This window comes from Megalops cyprinoides, chromosome 19 (genome assembly GCF_013368585.1).
Source record: "Megalops cyprinoides isolate fMegCyp1 chromosome 19, fMegCyp1.pri, whole genome shotgun sequence".
In the NCBI taxonomy this organism is placed as follows: Eukaryota; Metazoa; Chordata; class Actinopteri; order Elopiformes; family Megalopidae; genus Megalops; species Megalops cyprinoides.
The window spans coordinates 7,005,943-7,032,212 of record NC_050601.1 but is presented as its reverse complement, the minus strand read 5'-3'; the positions used below and the strand labels follow the sequence as shown (position 1 = coordinate 7,032,212).

At 43.9% G+C, this 26,270-nt stretch overlaps 3 protein-coding genes across 3 annotated transcripts; 2 read left to right on the top strand and 1 right to left on the bottom strand.

Annotated features, from left to right (window-relative positions):
• Positions 1-1,349: 1,349 nt before the first annotated feature.
• On the bottom strand, positions 1,350-13,564 carry LOC118794131 (aconitate hydratase, mitochondrial-like). Its single transcript, XM_036552307.1, has 17 exons — positions 13,513-13,564; positions 10,638-10,780; positions 9,906-10,164; positions 9,190-9,282; positions 8,612-8,770; positions 8,247-8,397; positions 7,921-8,025; positions 7,706-7,797; positions 6,914-7,019; positions 6,454-6,611; positions 6,251-6,324; positions 6,036-6,147; positions 5,364-5,642; positions 4,663-4,854; positions 3,822-3,954; positions 3,273-3,394; positions 1,350-2,973 (listed from the first exon to the last, which is right to left on the bottom strand). The coding sequence occupies exons 1-17, from the start codon at positions 13,546-13,548 to the stop codon at positions 2,839-2,841; spliced, it is 2,349 nt and encodes a 782-aa protein (XP_036408200.1). The 5' UTR covers positions 13,549-13,564; the 3' UTR covers positions 1,350-2,838.
• Positions 13,565-14,808: 1,244 nt separating this feature from the next.
• Positions 14,809-17,131, top strand: LOC118794155 (PHD finger-like domain-containing protein 5A). Its single transcript, XM_036552338.1, has 4 exons — positions 14,809-14,883; positions 15,397-15,420; positions 15,801-15,967; positions 16,833-17,131. The coding sequence occupies exons 1-4, from the start codon at positions 14,832-14,834 to the stop codon at positions 16,920-16,922; spliced, it is 333 nt and encodes a 110-aa protein (XP_036408231.1). The 5' UTR covers positions 14,809-14,831; the 3' UTR covers positions 16,923-17,131.
• Positions 17,132-17,991: 860 nt separating this feature from the next.
• On the top strand, positions 17,992-24,411 carry LOC118794144 (protein Tob2). The gene is made up of 3 exons (XM_036552328.1): positions 17,992-18,201; positions 20,821-20,919; positions 21,262-24,411. Exon 3 carries the CDS (start codon positions 21,264-21,266, stop codon positions 22,491-22,493), a length of 1,230 nt encoding a protein of 409 aa, XP_036408221.1. The 5' UTR covers positions 17,992-18,201; positions 20,821-20,919; positions 21,262-21,263; the 3' UTR covers positions 22,494-24,411.
• Positions 24,412-26,270: the final 1,859 nt, after the last annotated feature.

Genomic DNA, 26,270 nt, shown 5'->3' with positions numbered 1-26,270 from the left:
TTTTCACGTATAGAAGCCAATCACCATCATCTGAATCGCACCAATCCATGTTCTGACAAAGGTAACTCAAACCATTTCCATCTCTAAGACCTACAAAAATTCAATGGAAATCAAACAATACAGCTGCCCTTGTCCATACCACCCCCACCCCCACAACTTGCATTTTCACAAGGGTTAGAAACTGGCTGGGTCTGGGAAAGCAAGACCCCACCAAAACCTTCATCGCACCTGTTCAGAAATATCAGCCCATAGTCTGACTGACTATGTTTCTTAATGACAATTTGCTCTCCTGATGTGTCAGACCTCCCTCCCCAGTTACCCAGTTAGCTGACTCCGGCCAGGAAACACAGAAATTAATCAAAGGAAGCTTGTTCCACTGTATTCCACACACAGAGCAGGAGCAGCAGAGAGGAGCTGGTGTGGTCAGACACACATAACCATTCAGTTCATGCTCCAGTACTCTTCTGTATACATGAGCACTCTCCAAGCAGCAATGTGATCACTGGATTGTAAAGATACAGTGCATTGCTGGTTTGGGCTTTATCCTTGGAAGGACAATGGACAGGAAGGTCTCTCTTTTACATAAAAGACTATCTGTGTGGGTTACTCCCACACAGGAAGGAGCCCTGTGACCAGAGCAATCAAACCGGCAGCTGCCAACATCCCTTGTTCATTATTGCCTATACAAGCTTCACAGCTAAAATTACACCCCCCCACACACACACTGTCTCTGACAACATGTGCATCAGCTGACTTAGTGCTGCAATGGGTTAAGTGCAGCAATTTAAGGATTAAGCTACAATTTCATTAGCTACACATTCTCAGATTACACCGTAAATTGCAGCATCGATATGGCAAAAAAAATTTCAAGTCCCAGACGAAATCCAAACAGGACTGTGGCAGGCTTCAGAGTTTTGAAATGAATCAATTTAATGTACTCCACTGCATTTAGTTTTGGTTCTTTGTTTCTTGAAATTGATTGCACCATCTAGAGATTCAATACCAGAAAAAATGTTTAGGGTGCATAAAAAACCTGTGTACAATGGCTTCTCTACGTACTACCAAGCAGCAATGCATAGGCCTTCGTACACTAGATAGATTGTGCGTATATTCTGACAATATCTGGATGTGGTGAACTATCCTACAGCCTGAGCATTATCACTGGCGGTAACACAAAGACTGAGGACAGGCGCTAGGAGAGGACCCATTTGATCATGCAACAGATAGGAGAAAGCCACACACATATGAGAAAAAGACCCCTGGACAGAGAGCACAAATTCAGGAAACACAAACAGGAAACACAAATTCAGGCACTTCCACCCCATGGACTTCTGTCTCTTGCTCACACACACACACACACACGGGCAAAGAGGTTGCTATTCATTGAAATGTCACTTTATGTCACGGCCCACTGTAGTGGATAAGAGCTTAATTCTGCCAAGAGGAGGAAAAGAGACAAAAACAGTATGAACACAGGACGATCAAATGCTCCAATACAAGGAGAAACAGAGGGAACACACGTAAGAGAGTGAGAGTGTGGAATTCTGGGAATTGGAGTGGTTACCCCTTAGTGGGAGGTAATAAGAAAATCTGTATGTGTGCGTCTAGTACAGAGAGAGCAATAAAGCTCCCATTACCCAGAGGTCCTCAGTATTTCTTGCATATAGGCCCACAGAGATTTGTAGCTAAACATTCAATATTCTCATCAGAGGACAGTCGCAGACCTAGGAGACATAAAAAGTGTGATAGGCCCAAAATTCACTTTTACTTTGTCTTTGTGGCTCAAGTTTGGTTTGGTTTACAGGTCCTGAGGATGTCAGATCAGTGTTGAGTCTGTGGGGACATTGCTTTTCACAAAAGTCTGATTTCTTACAGAAACAAAAATACAAATACATAACCCAAAGGAAAAAGGGTTTGCATTCTTCCTGGGGCAGAATACAAAGGGAAATTCAACCAAAGTTTCCTCATCAAAACGGCAATGAACGAAACAAAACAAGATAGACTAGATCCACGTTTCACTCTTCAGTAAAATAAATAAATAACTTCTCTTTTTAAAATATGGAAATATTGACCTCTGTAGAATTCAGTAAAGGAGTTCAAAAAAAAAAAATGACACGAAGAGGGGAACTTTTCAAAAATATGTAAGGACCTTATCTTGGAGTACCCGCTTTTGTGCGTGTGTGTGTATGTGCGTGCGCATTGAAAGACAGTGCAGGATTTGTGAAAAACCCCAAAGTATGTACACCTGGGGGTGGAGCAGTGCATTCCAATACAAACACAAAGCACCAACATCATATGCAGCTTATACTGGAGTAGAGTGAGTGTGCGTTTGAATGAGTGAGGACCTTGTTGCAGAGTGTAGCACAATCATTGACAGCAACTGAGACTATACAGCGTGCGCAAACCAGAGTCGCAAGAACCGCATTGGAGTGACAGTGTAGAAACTGCTGTCTGGAGGAGTGTGGCTTTATCCTGTGCCAAAGCTTTCACTGTCAAACTATGCGTACACCCTTCAGTCTTGTTCAGGAGTGAGTGCGTTATGTGTCAATAAACGTAATCTTTACAGGTGAGAAATACTGCCTTGGTGCACACACACATTTTACTGGCACCAGGACGTGCTGTGTGTCTGTGGGGGCATGGAACGGTCCCTTTTTGCGTACAGCTGGCTTGTCTATACAGTACGGACATAAATGTAAAAAATGGAAGGTGTGGACTGGCATGTGTACATGTACGAGTGTGTGCCTTTTATGCCTTCCCCACATCCTAGGGTATAACCCCTCCCCTTTGTGTGGCCCCTCCCCCTTCTGCATCAACCGCTCCTCTCCCGGCTCCCCCCACTCAATGCTGCAGCTCCTTCATCCTGTTGAGGGCGCTGCCGGCCTGGAACCACTCGATCTGTGTCTCGTTGAAGGTGTGGTTAAGCTGGATGGTTTCCTGGCTGCCGTCTTTGTGCTTAATCACGGCCGTCAGCGGCTGAGGGAGAGAGAGGGAGGAGAGGGGGCACTGAGGTGGAGCCTGACTCATGCAATCTATCGGCATACTGCTGTGAGGTAGTGAAAGGGGAAAAACTGGGGATGCGTTTCTCCACTGAGCTGTGTCACAGTCTGGAGTGAGGATGTCCTGCCATATGGGGAGGTCACAGGTCAAAAATGATGCACAGAAAAGGGTATAGTGATGTAGTGATAACAAATGAACAACAAGTGAACCCAAATGGAACCAGATCAAGCAGAAGAGGTCCTGAAGGACTCCTGGGGGGAGGGAGTGTTGCTCACCTTGCCGGGGGCGAACTTCTTGAGGCCCTTGATGGAGATCTTGTCATCTGGGCGAATCTTGTCGTAGTCATGGGGGTCTGAGAAGGTTAACGGCAGCAGGCCCTGTTTCTTCAAGTTGGTCTCTGGAGAGAGGGAGAGCGAAAAGAAGAGAGAACTGCCTCAATTGGATGTAGGAGGGAATATTAATGTGTATTTAAAAATGTTGCATAAAAGTGTAAGGTGTAAGGTGACAAAGAATGCCATGTACGTGTACCCATCTCCATCCACTCTTCCCCAATTCATGTGAGGAGGGTGTAAATGATGGCTACAGAAACCTGCACTGTTTATACTAACCCTGCCACTTCACACATCCACTTCCTGGTTCTGTAACACCAAACCCCAGTGTCCCGCCCCTCCCTCTCAGTGCACTTCCTCTTTCTCTGCCCCTCGCATCTCTCTCTGTTCCTCCCTCAGTGCACCTCCTCTCTCCCAGTGCACCTCCTCTCTCTCAGTGCACCTCCCCTCTCTCTCAGTTGTCTGCTGCTCCTCCCACAGTACTCCACCCCGTACCGTGGATCCTGGCGAAGCTCTTGACGATGATGACTCTTCCCCCGAGGTGTCTGGGCTCTAGGGCAGCGTGCTCTCTGCTCGAACCCTCGCCGTAGTTCTCATCCCCCACCACGGCCCACTGCACGCCATGTTTCTGCGGGGGGGGGGGGTCAGTGCAGCACGCAAGCACAGAACAGAGCAGCGTGCATGAGCAGTGCACTGTAACTGCGCCTCAGGCAAGCAGCACAGTAATCCTGCTGAATAAGCACTTTGCTACTGCTTTCATGTGTATTATGTAGCTCTGTGTATGGATATCTAGTGAAATGCAATGCACACAATGTACACTGGAGAACACACACACACACACACACACACACACACACACACACACACACACACACACAAACACGGTATGCAAACACAGTCATTTCAAAACCTATGGAATCCAGATATGAGAAAAGAGTCCTGAATTATGACCTTTATCAGCTTGAAATGCCCTCTTTAAATGGAACCTATTGCTCTCCTATGAAAAAGCCAGCAGTCAGATAGCAGTATTTCAAATGAATTGAAATGTATTGAAATTGAAACTTATTGGAGCATATAGTTAATAAAATTTCCTTGAGAATGGCTATCTGTACGTAACCCCAGCAACTCTCTGTCTGGACGTACCGTAAAAATACACCAAGTCAAAGGCATTTATAAATGCTTAATTTGATTAACTGTTTCCAGGATTACATGTGGCCAGGTAAGATTCTTATAATCATTGTTTGCTCATCCCACAGATACCATGCGACACTGTTGCAGAGTCAGGTGCTCTATGATATGATGATATGATGAGATGATATGCGTCTGTCATGCTTACCTTGTAATACCGGGCCACGTCAGGGACACCCCCGAACTCTCCTGTCAGTTGATTGCAGATCTTGTTAACCGCATCGTTCTCGATGTTGACCGCCCCGATCAGCAGGTTGTTGGAGATGTTGTCCAGGTGACCGCGGAACTTCAGCCAGGGGCCGGCAGCACTGATGTGGTCTGTGGTGCACTTGCCCTTAACCTTGGGGGGGGGAGAAAATGAGCATCCACTCCCTCAATACTCGTGAGAGGCGCTGGGCAGTATGCAGATTAAGCCTCTCAAAATGCCAGCTGGACCCAGCTTTTCTTTAACCTGAGTCATCTGTTCTATTTGCCTCTCCACTAGATCAGCTGTTCACTGCAGATTTCTGTCTTCTCTTGGCCTTGCAGCTGTTGTGGTCCATCCCTCACACCCTTTTCCCTGCGCCCCCCATTGCTTTTATGATACTTACGTTTTTTCCCCATGTGTCCCAGAGTCAGTGGCTGTGCATGACATTGGTTAGCAGTGGCAGCATCTCTGCACAGGATTGGCTAGCAGTGGCAGTATCCATGCGCGGGACTGGCTAGCAGTGGCAGTATCCCTGCACAGGATTGGCTAGCAGTGGCAGTGCTTCTGCATGGGATTGGTTTGCAGTAATAGCATCCCTACATACATTTTCACAATATGAACAGAATTAACACAGCTGACGCCCTCCCCCCTCCCTCACGTACCTTGATGAGCACTTGCAGGTCTTCCAGGTCCTTGCCGTCCCACTTTTCGAAAGGCTCCAGCAGCTGCAGGCGGTTACTCTGGGGGTTGACGTCCACACGCAGGGAGGTGCCGTCGTTGGGTGGGTGCTGGTAGGTATCCTGCCCCGGGTCAAAGTCTCGGAGGGGCAGCTCGTCGCCCGTGGGCGGCTCCAGCTTGAACTTCTCACCATTTGGAGCGGTCAGGTAGTCCTTCTCTGGGTTGAACTTGAGGGTGCCGGCGATGGCCAGGGCAGTGACAATCTGGACAGACGGAAGGAGAGATGGAGAGGTCTTAGGAATCAAGATGCATTAGAATGTTAGAATGTTAGAATGTGAGAGGTTTATTACCTTAGGTTCTAGATAAGGAGGCAAGTGTGAGTGAGTGAGTGAGTGAGTGAGTGAGTGAGTGAGTGAGTGAGTGAGTGAGTGAGTGAGTGAGTGAGTGAGTGAGTGAGTGAGTGAGTGAGTGAGTGAGTGAGTGAGTGAGTGAGTGAGTGAGTGAGTGAGTGAGTGAGTGAGTGAGTGAGTGAGTGAGTGTGTGTGTGTGTGTGTGTGTGTGTGTGTGTGTGTGTGTGTGTGTGTGTGTGTGTGAGAGAGAGTGAACGTACGTGTGTGTGTGTACGTGCGTGTGGCGTTTAGAGTCACGGCCTGTACCTCGGGGGAGGTGACGAAGGCATGAGTCGCAGGGTTAGCGTCATTCCTGGCAGTGAAGTTCCTGTTGAAGGATGTGACGATGGTGTTCTTCTCTCCCTTTTTCACATCACGCCTGAAAGCAAGAATCGGCTGTAAGATTCCACTGTTCAGACCACAGATTCCTAACACAGACTTGCGCGTCAGAGCTGCGTTTTACTGAAGAGAGTCCTGTTTACCTGTCCCACTGTCCAATGCAGGGTCCGCAGGCATTGGCCAAAACCACACCTCCGACATCGCTTAGGATCTTAGCCTGCAGTCAGAAGCAGATAAACTGTATTAAGTACTTCCTATCGTGAGAGGTTGTGTCACCATCTGTCTGTATTTCCATCGGTTGCCCCACACTGAGGCACGTGTAGGCCTACAAATCGCTCTGACTCACGTAGCCGTCTCTCTCGATGGTGGCGCGGATCTGCTCCGAACCGGGAGTGACAGTGAACTGGGCCTTGCACTTGAGCCCACGGTCCAGGGCCTGCTTGGCCAAAGAGGCAGCCCGGCCCATGTCCTCGTAGCTGGAGTTGGTGCAGCTGCCAATCAGACCTAAGGGACACACGTGTCACCCAAGTCAAGTCAAGGATGGGAGACAGCTGGGAGGGCACACACACTTCTGTGGACAGGGTTTCCCACTCAAATTGCTCATGTTTTCCATGACTTTTCAATGAATGAGGATTTGTTTAAGATTTTCAATCATTCGTATTGCTCCAAGGGTAAAATTCCCACAAAACTGAGCCATATTGAAGAGAACCTGTACACAGGATACCGTTTCTGGACCGCAGTACATGACAGTGTGAATAGGAGGCGCCATTTATGCGCTGTGCTATGGGGCTGAGTGTAGTGCCTACCGACTTTGACCTCAAGGGGCCACCCGCTCTTCTCGGCCACCGCCCCAATCTCCTCCACGGGGTGAGCCAGGTCGGGGGTGAAGGGCCCGTTAATGTGGGGCTTCAGCTGCAATGGAGAGGAAACACAGGAGACACGTTCACTGACTGCCACCTCGTCACTGGATTTGATATAGCAGCCAGTATATCCTGTAGTCTTACAGCGTGTGTGTATATGTTTGCAACAGACATTAATGTAACATTGTTAGAAAGATCCAGAATGAATAACATATCAATTCATTTATATTCATTTTAAAAATTCCAAGCCTTTTTTGCATACACTTTGTGTAGCTTAAATGCATACTAGCCGCACGTCTTTCAAATGATACTGTATACGCACTTGAACATAAGCAAAATGATTCTGATCAATGTGTTCCCATGTGTTTTTAGTTTTGTCAACTGCATTTATAGTGATCTTCACCCCAGCTGATTTAATGATTAAATTTGCAATGTTTCGACCATAAAAGTCTTAACCTAAAGGTTTTTTTTTCACCTTAATGGTGAAAATATAATGCAAATTATGTTGCCTGGGAGCCCTAAATACCACGTGGGGAATCCAGTCTTTTCAGTATTAATTGTACCTTCCCAGCACCCGTTAGGATAAATGCATGTGCATGTATTCAGGTTTTGTTCTTAATAATGGGATCATAATTATCGCATGCACTGAAGGTCCCACCCCTCCCCAGGTGAAAGCATCTGCCTAACGGCACACATGCAGGGGTAATTTGCTGTGCTCTGCGTAGCTGAAGGACTCACCTCGCTCAGGTTGATCTCAATGACCTGGTCATAGTGGCAGCCAGGGTCAGGAACCAGGTCGTCTTTGTACTCTTCTGCCAGCGCAGCGATGTCTGGGGGGGGGCAGGGTAATGACAGAGAGATACAGAGTGGGTGTGAGACAGGGTACTGAGGGACACGCTTCTGTGAGACTTCTGTGAGAGAAAGACCTCACGTGTCAGAGTGTCAGCACTGACCCGCGCGACCGGTCTTCTCTAGGTAGGTCCTCATGCGGTGGTTGTAGGGGAACACGGAGGTGGTGGCCCCAATTTCAGCGCCCATGTTACAGATGGTGGCCATTCCTGCAGTCAGAGAGAGGGAGAGGGGGAAATCATTCACATTGCAAACTACAATCAACCCTTTATATGTTAAGATGTTCTGGATAAGAGCATCAGCAAAAAGACAAAGTAATATGCTAATGTCTACACTCCATCTTAGTATTTTTTTGTTTAAGGAGTGCCTCTTTTAAAGACTACAAGAGTATCATTCCCCTCTATGCCTTATACAGAGAGCGGGCCCTCACCAGTGCAGGAGATGGAGTCGACACCGGGCCCGTGGTACTCCACGATGGCCCCAGTGCCCCCCTTCACAGTTAGGATCCCGGCCACCTTCAGGATCACGTCCTTGGGGGAGGTCCAGCCTGACAGGGTACCTGTCAGCTTCACACCGATCACCTGGGAACAGCGCCAAACACAGACATGGGTACAGGTCACTGGTATTGCTTTAGTGTGCGGCGGCAGATCTGAGTTACCAACCAACAGTAAGTAACAACATAATGATAAAATAACGATTGGGACAGAGGGACAATTCATGTCATACTGTGAAAGAAAAGGAGTGTTATAAGACAGAGAGAAAGAGATGGGGTGTCAGGCTGTCACGGCAACTCACGTTGGGACATTTGAGCTCCCAGGGGATGCCTGCCATGACATCAACAGCGTCAGCCCCGCCCACTCCGATGCAAATCGCCCCCAGGCCTCCGCCATTGGGCGTGTGGGAGTCTGTGCCGATCAGCATCACCCCGGGGTAGGCGTAGTTCTCCAGGATGATCTTACAGAGGTAACAAGAAGCTCAGTTAGCCACCATCAGGGACAAAGACATTAGTGTCTACAGGTTGAAGAAAAATTAACACACAGAGTAAATATACACAGTTTCTTGGAAAATTAAGGTCTAAAGCAGAGCACTACAGCAATAATTCTATATTTGGTGTTTGTCTGCTACATGTGCTTACCCATGGCAACTAGCATAAATTACAATTTACATTCAGTTCATTTATACAGCAAGATATTTTTAGTGAAGCAAATCAGGTTAAGTGCAATGCTAAGCATACAACACTAGTGCCCAACATTTCCACGTCCATCTCCCTCACCACAGGTAATCTCACTATCACATGCTTTTCGAAAGAGCAGCTCAAAATAACTGACAACTGTACAATAAACTTCATAAATGGCAGCAGCCTACTGCAGTACCTGGTGGATGATTCCTGAGCCAGGTTTCCAGAAGCCGACTCCATACTTGGCTCCAGCACTGGACAGAAAGTTGTACACCTCCTGGTTCACCTCCTGAGTCACAAGGAGAGAGAGACAGAACCATTGTATTTTCAGTGTGCCATTACATAACCTTACTGTGATTTAGCAGATGCTCTTATCCAGAGAAACTTACGTAGGTTACAGTTTTACATGTCACTCGTTTATACAGCTGGATATTTACTGAGGCCATTCTGGGTTAAGTACCTTGCACAAAGGTACAGCAGCAGTGCCCCCAGCGAGGGATCAAACCAGCAACCTTTCGGTCGCAATCCCTGCTCCTTACCACTACGCCACACTGCCGCTCCATGTCCTTTACGTAATCCCTTTGACAGACGCACTTAGCGACAGCCTGTGCCTAATTTCTTTAATCCCCGTCACTCAGCTTGACCTTCTACACTAGATCCAACAGGTGTCACCGCTACTGTAATTCCTTCCATACAGTCCCTGCGTCTCCCTGTCCTTACCGTTTCCCTCAAAACAGCATTAATTATTATTCTGTTTTTCATCTGGTAAATTATTATCATCTACCCATCGTTCCTTCTGCCTTCTTCACACATCCCCGCATTCAGCCTGTCTCATCACTCCGGCCTGAAAGCTGGACCTGGAGGCTCCGTCCTCCCCCCCGCCACCCCGACCCCTGACCTCTCACCCCTCACCTTGGCTCTCTGCAGGTCCTCCGCGCCTCCGATCTGGGCCTCGATGAGGTGGTCGCAGTGGATGGTGGAGGGCACGGCCACCTGGGGCAGGCCGCTGCTGATGAACTGCAGCATGGCCATCTGCGCGGTGGCGTCCTGCATGGCCACGCGGTCCGGCCGCAGCCGGAGGTAGGTGCGGCCCCTCCCGATGTCCTGCCTGTCGGGGTCATCCAGGTGTCCGTACACGATCTTCTCTGACAAGGTCAGGGGCCGGCTGAGTCTGGAAAGGGGATGGTGCACAGAGGGTTTAGCTACTTTGGAGACATTTTGTCCATTTGCATCTATAAATATGTAATGGGGAATTTAGTGGTGTAGCTGAGAATAAAATCCAAGCATAGGTTTAAGTCCTATAAAATGTTTTTTAAGAAACATCTAATGTTCATACAGTAATGTACTGTTTGAGTTAGAGCTCTTATAAGTGCTACAATCATTTATTCCCAGACTAAGGATTCACAGCTTTACTACAAAAAAGTTATTTTCCTGAATCACAAACCATCATTTCATCATTCATGTTCTTTGTATGCAGGAAATCTGGGGTCATTTGTGAACTCAAGCCAAAACAGAGGTGACAACAGGACTTACTGAATTTAAAAAAATGACTGAAGAACATCAAATAAGGCTTAGGGTACAAGAACATCCTAAAATGTCTTCTGCGGGTATTGGCTGGGCAACGGGGCCTCCCTCGGGTCTTACCTCTTGCGGACGATGTTGATTTTCGAGCGCATCTGCTCATAGTCGATGCTGGAGCCGGGTTCGAAGCGGCTCATGGCCACCTTGGCCTTGGCGCTGAAGGCTGCCGACACATGCAGCCACCGCACTCCCTCGCCAAAGACGAACTGAGAACAGACCAAGAAAGTCAAGACCGACCAAGTCACAACTCTCAACTCCCCTCAGCGTTCCCCTTCAAAAGCCTTTTTTTCTCTCCGATTAATGAAACAGCCAATGGCTAAAAATCTAAAAAAAAATTACATTACACTGAGAGATTTTTTTTTTTACAGAACATCAAGACCAATTCACAATTGTGTTGTTCTTTTTTGTACTGGAATTGTTAAATAACATGACAACAGTTCAAAGCAGAGATTCAGCTATCCCCTACTGTTGTAGAATTGCCTAATTTGCTACATTTTATACTGCTTTTATATATCATTTATTTATGTCTTACAAAAAGTCACATGATTGTTCATGTCTTCATACTAGGATAATTAATTTAAAGGCAAGCTACATTTGAGACTTGTCTTCAAAAAAAAAATCACATGGTGATGCCTAAGCTTAACCATTAACCATGATTCATAAGGACAGGCTAGGCAGGGTTTTTCTGAGCACAGGGTAACTTATTTTGTCAGAAGATCAAAGAATGTGAGAAGTTTAACCATCTTAAGAACTGATGCCAGATGAAATGGCTGTGTCTGTAATGTTTTCAGATTCAGTTCAGCTGAGCAGGTTCCTTTATTTCAGACTGACATGAAACCAAACACAAAAAGAAGCCAAAGGGTCCAATGATAAATGTTAAATACCTTTCAAAAGGCGAACAACAAAAAAATTAATTATATAGACGTCCTTAACAGCACCAGTACTGATAATGAACAGAATCCTTACAAATCTGTTTCCATGGAGAAATAGCTTGTGATCCACACATTAAAAATTATGTTTACATTAGAAGAATTAATTATGAAGTACATCTTTGTCAGAGGCACTGCATATTTAGCATGGACACACACTACACAAAATCTTATGTATTAGTTTAGCTTCTGAATTGCCAAAAATTTTGATTAGGAAAAATGTATGTGCGCCTTTGTAACTGCCCACCATTAGTAAAATAAAATGAACGTTCTTTGACCATACAATCATCTAAGGTAACAGAGGAAATTGAATTTACTCCTTTTATTTAAGGTTAATCCATGTCAGGGCATGCCAGTTCAGTTCACAGTATCCATTTATAGAGATGATACATGAGTTTAAGTACCTCAGCCTACATAATACAATATCAAAGTGACTAAAATGTTCTAGAACAAACCGTTCAGAATGCAGTGTCAAGAGAGTTCTGTCAACAAAACCAATGCAGACCACACACAAACTTTTACAACTAGTTTTATCTACATGTGACCTAGAAACTCTGAACTCCTTTAACTACAATTAGGTTGTATAACTTTATATTGTCCTGTACCTCACAAGACCTGTGTATTTGAAGGACAGCAGTTCTGTTAACCAGAAGTGAGTTAATGGTTTATTATTGAAACACATATTCAAATAATAAGGTTTTCCTTGCAACTAAAACTCCAGAAATACCAAATGAAATTCAACACAGAGAGTCCCGTTTCCAACGGTTTATCTGTGTTCAGCTCTGAGGTGAAAGGGGTCAGGAGGGGTCATTGTAAAGGAGCCACACCAACACACTGGTCATTTGTCACCTTGTTCTCCCCTTGAGATTCCAAAAGGAGAGAACAGGTGCTTTGCAATGGAAAACCAGGCTTGTATGTTCATTTCTATGTAATGCATTTTTTGTAACAATGTAACTTAAGCTATATCGCAAGGTGAATTTCGTGTTTAAAGTTATTGTATAACTATATAGTAGGTAGGGGAAAATTCAAAGAATATCTAAAAACTACTATCACAAATTAACCATTCACCTGCAAAACTTTCTGTTGAAACATAACAGCATGAACAGCCATTTCTTACAAACTATTGCAAGCAATAGATCTAAATGGTCACTAAAAACAGAATCAATGTAACCGGGTGCCGTTGTTGGCTTGATGTGAGACCCGACAGAGATCATAATTATCTATAGCCATTTTCCCTTAGCCACAGATTTACTTATGCTTATGACAACAAGCATTATCTAATTACTGCCTCGTATTAGTCACATTTGGTTGTTACAAAATGGGAGAAATTAAAAAAAAAAACCTGTCTGTCCTCATAACACCGACTTTCTCAAAGTACTCGGGCAGCTAGTCTAACTATATTACCTAAAAATACAAAATATTGTGGAAAAACATCATCATAATTTTTATTAGCACCTGAAACAAAGGCCTCTGCAATGCCAAGGACATTTGGAGCAAGATAACAATGATGCGACACAGATTACTCGAGCAAAATGCCGTTTTTCGACATACTGTGACCCCTGTCGTTTACAGAAGCGCTATGGGAACCAACTGCGCACTTAGAATAACAGTAACCTTGTGATCACCTTGCAAAAAATCTGAGCGCTTTTATGTTTATAACTAATTGCACATATAAGACCACAGAAGCAGACATGACATGAGCGAGTATTCAGATTTATTTTCTTGAGTATTTGCTTGCTATCTCTTCAGCTAGCTCTACTGTCACGGTAGTGACGAACTCACACCCAGTAAGACGTAGCATAGCGGATCTACACGGGGACACGGTGACCTGGGATAGCCCGGTTAGCTAGCTACGTAGGAAACAGATTATTTCCTGTAAAACTTTGCACCAAGGCATCCCTGTTACCATCGACCAATGTGCTTAATACATCTTTGGTATATACGGGTGACTACTGCTGAGCTTTAAAAATAAGCTCTTGGAATTTTGACACAAAAAAATAATCACTTACCTGGAGCCGGTTGACACTCAAACAGTAGGACGCCATTTTGTTCACTGACAAAGATGTGTCGCATCATGGTGACGTCAGCCATTGTATATGTAGACTGTGGGAGCTCGTTGTCCTAAAAGAAACATAAAATCGTGTGTACGCGTTTGTTTAAGAGCTTAATTATTAACAGAAATGTTTTCAAAGCCTACATGTGTGTGCTGTGTTTAAATGAAGTGCTTCATTTTGTGTCATAAAATACCATACAGATTAAATAAATCAAATCACGTGGTTATTTCTTACACTACAGGTGCCAGGATAGTGGCAACGTGGTCGTGCGCCCGGTAGGAGAACGTCTATAAAACCTCCACAGCAGCGCTCGAGGAACGGACTCGTGGTTGATGCAGGCTAATGTGATTTGTGTCAAAATTTAAAGACAAAAATGCTAAAGATGGGGAGAACATCATTAACAACGGAGAATGAAAACCAATGCAAACAGTCAAGGCGCGCGCCTATGGCCAAGGCAGCGATTTTCAGATTTTAATCAAATATATTGAAATGCTGTTTAAAACACAAACGTCATCTATATCCATTAGTTTTATACTTAAGAATAAACAGCTTGTAGGAATTATACATACATACATGATGAAGGATTCTTTTTCCTGGGTGCACGTATATGGCGAAATATTTTAGCCTACTTTTAAAAAATTGAAAAGGGTTTCATGAAAAGGTGCAATGACGTTTTAAATGTTGCCTACTGATGCTTTAACAACACGGTGCTTTTAAAGTAAGTAAATCATGCTGAAATGTGTGTCTAGATAACTATCAGGGTTTTACATCACTGACCATTTTCACATTTTTGTTGACAAGACAGCCTATTTACTGCATTGAGGTTTCCGTTTCAAATAACAGGTTGTTAAGGGTTCACAAAGCAACGTAAACTCATTTTTGTGTTGTGTGTTGATCTACTGATCCCATAATATTGGCAAACGGTTTCAGGATTACGTGTCATTCACAAGATCTTCTTGATTTTGAAAAGGATATTATCCAGCCTACCAAACTTCATGAAACCGACCACTCCAAGTAACTATAGTGCGCATGTTCTTAGAACCTCAAAGTGGGATTAACGTCGTTCATCACTGAATAAACTGTGTGTTAAGTAAAAACGGTTTGTTTAAAGGCGGTACAGAACAGCTCTCGTTAAGTGTCGTTGTATATGAATACATATGAATTGTGTTATTGGTTAGGGCAGAGTCCGAAGGTGAAAGTTCATAGGCCAAAGTTGAACGTGCTAAACAAACTACGCATGCGTACCGGTGTCGCGGCTTTAGTCACTATTCAAAATGGCGAAACATCACCCTGACTTGATCTTTTGTAGAAAACAAGCTGGTGTAGGTGAGATGTATAATATATTTAAAGAACACATCAGTGTATTTCGTTTTGCTAAAATATTGTGCGATGTAAAATTTGAAACAACTTAGGGCATGGGAGAGAAGATTGTGGATTTGTATTGCCGTTAACGGCTGGTATGTGGAGGAGCGAAGAACCCTTCAATAGAACTGACCTGGTTAATAAGAATTCATCTTCACGAACCTCCTTCAAAAAGATGAACCAAGCCATATTACACAAGACAGCTAGCTGGCGTAATAAAGTGATTCCAAAGCACATAGCCAAACCAGTGCTGGCTAGCTTCCTCTAGTTGTATTAATGGTAAAAAGTAATTTAACGAAAATAAATTAACTCGCATCATTTTGGACGGTATTTTGCAGTTTATCTTAAGCTGTAAGCAAAGATCGTCTGTAGCAACATTGCAGAATACTTAATGGTATAGCTGCAGTGCATAGCTAATTATGTTGTAGCTACCTAATGTATTGTTTGTTGACAACTTGTTCTGTTATTACTTTTCAGCCATTGGCCGATTATGTGAAAAATGTAAGTTGTTCAACCCATAATCATCTTAAATTAACTTGGGATAGAATTTCTATGTTTACCCTCTGGCTCCAAATATACATTACTGCCATTTTTTCATTGATGGGCTTTCTACACACAGAGTGGTGTAATTTTGCAATGCATGTGTACGCAGCCTCATCATAAGCTTGAGGCTTTGTGGGATTCAGTTACCTTATGTCCCAGACGTCTTGCTTTGAGAGTTTATGTGTGAATGAAAACAGCATTTTTTTATTCTGTCTTGTGGGGAAAAAAGAGTACTCTACTTAAGATGCAACATAACACCCCTCAGTCAGTGTCCGTGCCTAGAAATGACCACTTCCAACCCCCATTTCGCACCCTTGGCTCCTTCCTTCTGTTCTCAGGTGACGGAAAGTGTGTCATTTGCGACTCGTACGTGAGGCCCTGCACGCTGGTGCGCATCTGTGACGAGTGCAACTACGGCTCCTACCAGGGTCGCTGCGTCATCTGCGGAGGGCCGGGAGTCTCTGATGCCTACTACTGCAAGGAGTGCACCATCCAGGAGAAAGACGTCAGTGCTGATCCCTTGTGTTCCGCTCATCCCACATCAGTCTTGTCTTTGTAATCTTCATGGTTGTAACACATGACTGTGTCTGCCGATTCTTCAGTTTTCTTACAAGTTAACCTGCTGTAGCACTTTGTCCTGTGTGTGTTTTTGTGGTGGGTTTTTTCTTATAAGGAAGATATCGCTCCTTTGTTAATACTATTGTTCTGTATTAATGTGCTTAATTCCACAAGCATATTACCAGTCTTGTATTCAGTTAGTCAACTTCAGGTAACTGTATCAAAGGGCCTACGTTTTAGTATTAGGTAAACACAGAAACATCCCAAAATATATTTACCACTGGCTGCTGCTAAGGTATCAATGGGGGAGACAGAAAATATTATAATGATCAGTAATCTATTCAGTAAGTCAGTCTTCCAGACAACAGGTACATATATGGCAGGGCATACATTTTTACCATTCTGCAAAGTTATGGGGCTTTTACTAGAAATGTGCCATATAAAACGACCACTGGTTGCTGCTGTTGCTTCTGATGGGTGATCTTTACTTAAATTAGCATGCATATAAATGGAAAAACAGGTTCAGGATGACCGACAATTTAAAGGTAAGGGCCCTGTCTCCCCTATTGCTCATTGACAGGCTACAGTGTCAGAGCACCTGCATACTTTCTTTAGAGTGAAGTACTTAACCGCCTGATTCAATTAAATATTGTCATGATTGAACCACTTGAGCTTTCCTCTCCATTTTGGGGGGCATTGGTGGTTTAAAGAGAACTTTGAAAACAGCGTTACTGTCATCATCCAGGGCTGGGGTACCCAGGATGTGCAGTGTTACATCCAGTTTGACATTTACCATTTTGTTCTGCCCTCAGCGGGATGGTTGTCCCAAGATTGTAAACCTTGGCAGCTCCAAAACAGATCTCTTCTATGAACGGAAAAAGTATGGCTTCAAGAAGAGGTGATGTGTTGGAAGTGAAGCTGGATCATCAAACACAACAGCTCTATTTCTGCAGTCTGACCACATCCAGAATTCAAATGGACTGATGTAGATGTGAATGAATGGGGAGCCAAAAACAAAGACTATAACTGCTGTACCCTCTTCATTACATTCATAGTGCAAACACCGCCACAGTCTGCTCCCTGTTGTACAAAATTTCAGTGTTTTTCTGCACACGGGATTTGACAGTATAAATAAATTTGTGTTGGAAGAATTGTCTCCATTTACCTGCTTGTGTGTTTGTGTTTTAATGCAAATGAAGGAATGGCAGTAAACTGACAGCTGTAGACTGTAAGAGGATCATTTAGAAGGTTTAGAAATTGCGGAGGACCTCAGATAAATATCTGGCCTTCCACACAGCTAACTAAAACCATGTTACAACGTAAAAAAATATAGAGCAACCTTAGTAGAATCGTGCAGAGGAACAACATTACCCAGGATGCCTGCCAAAGCCTGGTTATGCTCAGCCTTCACGTAACTTGCTGACTGGCCACTCTTGCCAACCAATACACTGCTAGCTCTTTGCTTCCTTAACCAATAGGAGTTCTGTTGCTATCATGGCTAGTATTTTTAGAAAAAGGTACAGGACTCCCATCACAACGGAAATATTCTGACGCGAAAGAAACTAGACACAGTTATCGCTCCTGTTTTAATTGGTGATTATAAATGATTACTATGAAAAGTAACTGAAAACCTTTAGCTCAGTTCACATCTAAAGGGGTTACAATCATATACTAATGGCAGAAAGTGAAAAATGCATATAATATGTTCAGATTGTTGTATATCAATTACAAAAGTTACATTTAGGTAGCATAAACGTCTACTACAGAAAATATTTCTATACAAATTATGCATATAGATTAATCTGTATAATTAGTCGACTCAGTCTTTGCAGTATTTTATGTCAATATATTTTCATTGCCTGTCCAATGCAAAAGGTTATTGGAGAAAGCACGGAAAAGAAGTCCCAGCCTGAAAATACGTCAGAGCGGGCGGTGCGGGCAATAGAAGCTGGTATAAATGCGCAAGGTTGTCAAACAGTAAAGTTTGCTTTGGGTTGCATCTACCCTCCGTAGGTTGTTGATACGGAGGCCCGTTTCTACCATAAATGAATATACAATAAAATAAAACAAAAGACATTAGCACTGTCTATAAGCAGCTAATTTCCAAAGCCATATAGGTTGCCACTCCACTTACATTTACGGGACTTAAAAGCGCAGGAACAGAACACAAGCTTGGCATCAGTAAGTATACATAGCATCCGCGTATAAACATGTATGGCATTTTACATACATTTTATATATCAGCGGTAAACCGTGCCTTTCCCTACAGTCAAGTTTATATAACGGATTAGGAGGAATGCTTGATATATTTTTTGACTCTTAGTGTCGAACGTAGCCAGGCTGTGTAATTGGTGCTGTCATCCATTTTAGAGGCTGATGTTTTGAAAATGCCATTTTAACTTCATTTTAAATGGATGATTTAATCATTGTAATGATTGGGCTTAATATACTTTGCAAGTTTTTGCACAACTATTCGTTAACTGTAATGCATTTCTCTCAGTTGTTTTCATGGAATGAAAATGTCCTTGGTGCATATTTTATATTTTAAATATAGCTGTGTTTTCATTGTTGTCTTCACCAGATATGTGTGAAACCATTTTGAGGCTAGCAAACTGTGGCCTTTCATACAATGTATATTGTAAATCTTATGGATTGTTTCCAAACGGTGTGTGCCTCGAGTATGTTATGGCGTAAGGTGTTACCAATATTGGGTGAATTCATTATCATATAGGACAAAGATGCAAAGTACGTAACTACAGTATTCGTTTAACTGGCTAATTTCTATGCGAAAAAGACTCACGTACTTATAGTTCTGAAATAATCCAGAAATTGTATACATGCATAAATAATTTTTGGTCTACATGCATAAATAATGTGTGGCTGTTTTTCCCCCAATATAGACGTAGCCAGCTACGTGTTCCCCACCCCCTCTATCCAGCACGCATGAAAACAACTTCAAATCCATTCCATTTAATAGCAGTTACATTTTCAACATAGCCATCCCAGAACATCTCAATTGCGATATTACTCCCAGTCTTGCCCTTCGGCTACTACAGCACACAAATTGATATTTTTAACTCAAAATTCTAATAGGCCGTGCACCTCATCATGGGGCTACTGTTTACCATGTCGTTACGCTGCCAATTCAAGATAAAATCAAGGGATACTATTGTATCCAGCGTAGTTGTTCATTTTTTCTGCGTTTTATAGGACTTCCTGTTGAAAAAGACACATTAATTCAAGTCGCATCTAAAAATGCAAATTCTATTTCAGCCTAGGGCACCATGTTATGAGGAAATAAATCCACATGTCTGCTTGTTCAGCTCAGCTGGGTGGGTCAAGGGTTGGACAAATGTGAGTTTCATTATTGTAGTTTTGTTACTCTTTAATTTGCCATTTCTAATGTTGAAGCTAGAGTATGTATTTTACGTTAACCACGACATTGACGGAGTGACATTGAATGACATTGGACGAAATGAATCTACTGAGAACACGGCAGCGTTTTCTCTCCAAACGACATTTGCTAGCTTTATACATTTGCGTATGCATGCAATCTTTGTAGCTGTCAGTTTTCGAAACTGCAGTGTTTAGATAGTGAAGCCAATGATAGCTAATTACTAGCCACCATTTCGACACTTGGCACTTAGACTTTATGCCACAGTGTTTGATTACGATTTGGTCCTTATTCCCATGATCACAAAGAATAAAACAAATATGCGACACAGGCTGAATAAGAAACTGGATACATGGGATAGGTTTTAACGTCGGCTAGCTAAGTTACCTTCCTAACCAGCAACCTGGCTAACTAGTAGTATCTGTCACGATTGCCCGTTTCAATGTGAGTAGCTAGCCATATGGCTGGTAACCACTTCAGTCGTCTTTTTACCAGCTAATTACATGGTGCATCGGATAAAACGAAGTAAATACTTCGATTTAATTTGATTATGACAATTAAGCTTAGCTGGCGAGGTCTCTCCCATGTCATTCCGCTTCAGCACACCAACGTTCGCTAACTAGCTAGGTAACTTTAGCTAGCTAGCTTGCTTGCTTGCTGGTTCGTTCGCTTGGACAAACAATGTCACCTTTCAGTGCAGTGACCGACCACGAATTCCTCTTTTTGTTACGATTTTAGCCTCTTTGCTACAGATTTACGATATGGTGTCAGTTTCTCATTACAGCAAAGCATGTTAGTGTGAAAATTTGGTCTGCTAATTGCATTCGCACCAAAAAACACCAACGTTCCTGTCAATGAGATGGCTTTTGTTTTGATTATGCGGAGGCGGACGCCTCCGCTGTGCACGCGTAGTGATGACGTAAATCACGGTAACTCCTCGATGTATTTTGGGAAATGTAGTTACAACCGGGTTGCCCGAGCGACTGCCATTTTATGTGTACATATCTGCAAGGGAAGAGGGATGTGCTGAAAAGGAGAAGCATCCAGCAGCGGATATCCACTCCAGTTTCACCCTCCCTCTGTCCTCCATCTCTCCCTGCCCATGTAATCTTCAAGTGTTGAGCCTTTGGCAGTAGGGAACGCCAGGGGATTTCAGATTATCAAGGATTTCTGCCTTTCATATAGCAGCTGTAACACCCCCCCCCCCCCCCCCCCCCAACCAACACACACACACACACACAGAACCAAACCCACTCCATGTTCTCGTATGCTCACTCCATCTCTCACTTCCCGAATCAGTTTAATGCCCTGATATTTCATGCTTCTCTGTCCTCTTTAGTTTGTGGCATTCATCCCCCAAGATGTGTGACATTTACTTTTATGTTTTTTCTTTTTTTTTTTTTTAGATTTTTGAGAGGAGAGGAGAGATGGACATTTGACATCATTGACAGGCTTAACAAATTGTGACGCCCAGCTTGCAGCAGCTGTTACCCTTCTCACAACAGGTTGGACCACTGTTTGTTTTTTTTGTTTTTTTTTCCTTCCTTCAGGTTATTTACACCCTCTCCATTTTGTCTTTAATTTGAAATTGAAGAAGGATAGGGAAGGGACAAACAGTTTTTTCCCACTGCCACAACTGTTCTCTGTTGTGTCAGAGTTTACTGGCTTTACCAGCAAGAACCTAGAAAAAGTCCAAACCAAGGTACCTTTATCTGCAAACTGTAGTGTGGACAAAGTCGACACATTGGCAGAACATAAGAAAACCAGGCTTAAGTGTTACCTTGCTGTTGATCAGTCTCACCTTGTGTTGCACTGCGGACTAACCAGGTCACCTCTGTCCACCACAGCCATGCACTTGGAGGTCAAAGTAGCCCTGAACTTCATTGTGTCGTACTTGTACAACAAACTTCCCCGCCGCCGCGCAGACCTGTTTGGGGAGGAGCTGGAACGGCTTCTGGTGTCGCGCTTTGAGGGTCACTGGTACCCCGAGGCCCCTCTGCGGGGGTCCGCCTTCCGCTGCCTCCACCTGGGAGCCCCCCGGGATCCCGTGGTGGAACTGGCGGCTCGGAGGAGCGGCCTGGACACGGAAGAAGTGCGAGCGAACGTGCCCCCAGAGCTGAGCGTGTGGATCGATCCTTATGAAGTGTCCTATCAGATTGGGGAGAAAGGGGCGGTGAAAGTGCTGTATCTGGAGGATCCACCTGGCCTGGGTGGTGACGGGGAGAGAGCTGAGGGTGTTAGCGGGGGTAGCAAAGGAGAAATGGAAGTAGAGGAGGGCAAAAGTTTGGGGTTCAACCCAGAGGCTCAGGTGTTTGTGCCAATCGGGGGCCAGGTATCTCCAGTCCTTCTGCCTTCCCTTTCCAGTTCTCCCACACCCCTCTCTGCTGCATCTTGCCCAGGCTTATTTGGGTACCCAGCCCCCAGCACCCCAACCAATCCAACTACCCATTCCTCCAACACCTCAACACCCTCCCCCCCAAGCTCTGGCCTTGCCTATTTACCCTCTCAGCAGCAGCCTCCAGTGCCCCCCAACTCACGCCCACCCCCGCAGCCGATCACCTTTACAACTGCCAGTTTTGCTGCCACTAAGTTTGGTTCCACTAAAATGAAGAAGTGCGGCAGTTCAGGATCAGCGGGGGGATCGGGAGTTGGGGTACCCCCCCAGCAGAGAATGCTGTCCCGCTCCCCTACTACCAGTTCCCCTCCAGGGCTGCTGAAGCACAAGCCCCTCTCCCTCTCCCTGCATTCTCTGGGAAGTCAAATCCCTAGTCAGCTCTCCCCCAATGCCAAAGAGTTTGTCTACCCAGCCTCCCCAGGTGCCCTCTATTTTGATACAGATGCCCCACCCTTACCACCACATGCCAGTCCTTTCCAGCCACCACACCCTCACCCTGCTCACCCACACTCCCACCCCTCCTTTGACCCTTTCTCCAGTCCCCCACCAGGCCCTGCTGTGGGAATCATTGGTGGCAGTGGTGGGATTTCCTACATGGAAAAGCCACCATTTGTGGAGGGGCTGGGAGGGTATAACCTGCAGTACCCTAGTCAGGCCTTCCAGCCTGTGGTGCTGGCCAACTAACACCTGCATTCATTCATTGAATACATTGTTGGAGTGATGGACTGATGCTGAATCATTTCCTTCTGAGGACTTTTTTTGTAACCTTGTTCTTACTAATATTACAGCTTAGAAATCGTATTATTACTACCACTGTCATATGTTGTGATGATTGCCATTTCTGTTAACGTTCTTGTACTACTATTTTGGAAGGATTTGAGTTTCTCTTTAGCCTGGGGAGTAACCAGCCTCCTGTTGCACAGTACATTTTTGCATTGAATGTCAAACTGTTTAAATGTTAACCTTTGATGGTGTACCCCCCTTGGGTTTTGATGCTAGACCAGACACTTTCTCCCCATGGCAAAACAGTATGAAATAATCTAGCTTGCACTGTTCTTAAATGCTGTGAAAAAAAAGACCCAAAAACTCAGATGATGGTGGATGGATTTTAGGCGATGGTTATATTTCCATGTGCTGCCTGTACTCAGCCCTTGGTCAACAACTCACAGCAGACCTGTGCTGACACTGTAAAGCAGTCAGCAGTTCTGCAGTGTTTTGCGTTCTGCTGTGTGACTTATGAACTTGACACTCAAGAACCCAGGCATTTTAAAGCTGGATTAATACAATAGCTCTATCGAGGCATTGACCCTAGGGTAGAGTACAGCTGACACCCATGATTGGTGTGTACCCCGCTGCTGGGAAGGGGCCGCTTTTGTCTGTCTGAAGTGTACTCAAATTGTGCAAAATGAACTTTACTTGAGGGGGAGAATGTGGAGGAGTCTACGGAGGGCCAGTGGTGTGAGGCATGAGGGGTCGTGTATGGTGACAGATTACAGTTTTGGGTAGTGGGGGCAGGGGGTTTTCAGAGAACGAGATGAGACGGGGAGAGGCTAATTGGTTTCTGGAAGGAAAGCAGGCCACACGCATGCATTCTCAGTCAGCAGTGTGTGAAGGTGAGAGGGTGGGAATGGATGGATATTGGATGCAGTTAAGCGGTGGAGATGGTGATAAATGGCTTTGCATGACTTTGACAGTGAAGGAGAGATCTTACTAAATGGGAAGGGGGGGAGGAAAGGGGGGAAGGAGTAGTTTATGAGGATTACAGTGGGTGGAAGTACAGGGAGAGCATTGGCTTAGACTGAGGGTTTAAAACCCAGAACACGTTTCTGTAGAGCTTCAGTGCCGTTGTAAACCAGTGGCCACATTCTCTCTCGCTCTCTCCCTTCCCCCCCCTCTTTCTGTCTTTAGTCCTGTAATTATTTCCTGTGACAGTTGCTGCTCAAAACGTAAAATGGGAATAATGCAATGAAAGTTGTGATGTTCTATTTTCCTATTTCTTTAGTTTCATCCAAGGACTTACGAATGTTTCCTATGATTTACATTTAGTCACTTTATAATACCTTGCCAGATCACTTTCCAAGATGGTGAATGGACCCATGTCCCGGTGTAGGGGATGGTACCGAACCAGGGTAATGGCAACCCTGATGTTCCAACCCCATTCAAGTCCATACAGCACTTTATTCACAAATTACACGGCTGTTACTGAGCCTTTGTATTGCAGAGCTACACGGGATCCCCTTGTCTCACCGGTGACAGCCCGTATTCACAGTGTCTGTTCTTGGTGTTTTAAGAGTAAAGGTGGGCATGTAGATTGGATTAAAATAAATGAAACAAAAAAAGACGTTGGAATGATGTTGAGGGGGCTACAGTGTCTGTGGTTCTCGGCGGAGCTGTGAGAGACAAACCGTTTTGTAATGGGGTCGAGTGAGAGGGAAGGGGCTTGCCTCTCCCTGAGCTGAATGTTTTTCTAGACTGTGCCCATGAATCTGCGTGTATAAGCTAACACACAGGACCCTTGACTTGTGCTCACACTGGTATTGCTACATGACTGTCAATCTCATGCAGTTTTTTTTTTTTTTTTAATTTAGATTCTGTGTTTCTTTTCTGGGGCGGGGGAGGCTTGGGGGGGGGGGCTTGGGAGGGTCGACTTTCTCTACAAATACGGGAGGGGAGTACATTTATACATTTATTTGTAATTTATTTACGATTTTTCTATTTTTCCTGTGTGTTTTTCAAAGAATTATCTATGACATTTGTAAAAGTAAGAGATATATACTATACCAATATAAATATGTATATATTTCTTACATTAAGAATTTTTTTTTCATTGTTTAGTTTCTTACGTGCTGAAGTTATTTTTTCAAGAATATATAAATATATATGCAAGATGAAACAAAAAATAAAAGGTATATAAAAGTATTGAATGTGTATTGTACCTTGTACAGAAATTGTTCAATAAAAGACGGGTAAATGTCTGTAATGTTGTTTCTTGGTGAGTTTAAAGAGCAGGATGTTTACAGTAACACCCTAACCGGTCTGTCAGCGTGTCTGTGTGTCCCAGGCAGTCTGAATACCCAACTGGTTGCCTTTTTCCCCCTCAGTCTGTATGAAGCCAAAAAAGCAAGAAATGTGACTCACTCTTTTGCTTCATTGACTTTATTCCTACCTTTGTGTGGCCAGACCACCCATTTCTCAAAATCCCCCCCCCCCCCCTTCTTTGCTCTCCAGTTATGGGTTTAGTACACGGGTCTCCTCTCATCTTGTGTATGAAACGTTCTCTGCTTCCACTTCCATGTCAGCTTCTCCACCTGTACTTCTATTTCTTCCCCTTGCACAGCACGCTCCTGTGCTGAACTTGGCGAGGGAAAGGGTGGTCAAATTCACATTTCTCCAGAGGGAATGTCAAATTCTTATCTGAACGGAATTCCATAGTATTTCATTTTATGCATAAATGCATCTGTGATCACTCTGGTCCTTCCCATATCCATCAGACTGCAGTTATTCCAGTGCAGTGTAAATCAACTGGGGATGGCTTGCATGCCCAACACTTGGGAATGAGACTTGTTCCATACAAATTGCAGTACATTTTGATATGATGTTGCTCTGTTATCGCATGGGGCTATGGGAATGAATGTGATGAGATCAGTGACGGTCAGTCCTGATTATGGAGAGCTCTGGAGTAGGGATATTTTTGGCGCTTGTTCAAACGCTCATTGATTCTTGTTCTATACTCCCAAACTCTGAAAAAAGGTGTTCTGGCTCCCATTGCTCATTGAGCTCCCAATCACTTAATCATTCCATCTGGTCAATAGGATTCTGGAAGCTTCCAATGCCCAAGACAGTGCAGAAAATGCAGTATTGTGCTGCTGCCTGGAGACAACACAATTTCAAGTCACAACAGTCATTTCAAATTTTTTGGAATGGGAAGGAGAATATAACCTCTACAGAGTCAAACTGCATCAATGGGAAGTTATGATTTGTGGGCTTAATGGGCTCATTTAGCTTTGTGTTGCAAATTGGAATTACAGTTAGTCTTGCTGATATAACTTTAGCTTTAGTGTTTTTTTTTTTGTTTTTTTTTTTTTTTTTAAATCCTGCTCAGACAAAAATACGCAGGTTGAGGGGACAGTTATTGTGCAAAGAACAGCTACTTTAAACCTGGTCAACACAAGGACTTTATATAGCCAAGGTTGATCTGAGGGTAAATGTATTTTTTTTTACACACATCTGCTTATTTTGTTTTCCTTGGCTCTCTGGAACAATTTTGTTGAAAAAAGAAAAAAGATTAATTTTATATGGAAAATTTAACATTTAAGAAAATAAGATATTAAAATGTATTCAAATATATTAGTGTTTTCTTTTTTGCCTGTATTTTACTATAATTTTCCTATTTTGTATCTGATCTGTAACACCCTGTAGAATTACATGGATCTTTCACAACTGAAATGCAATGACCTGTTT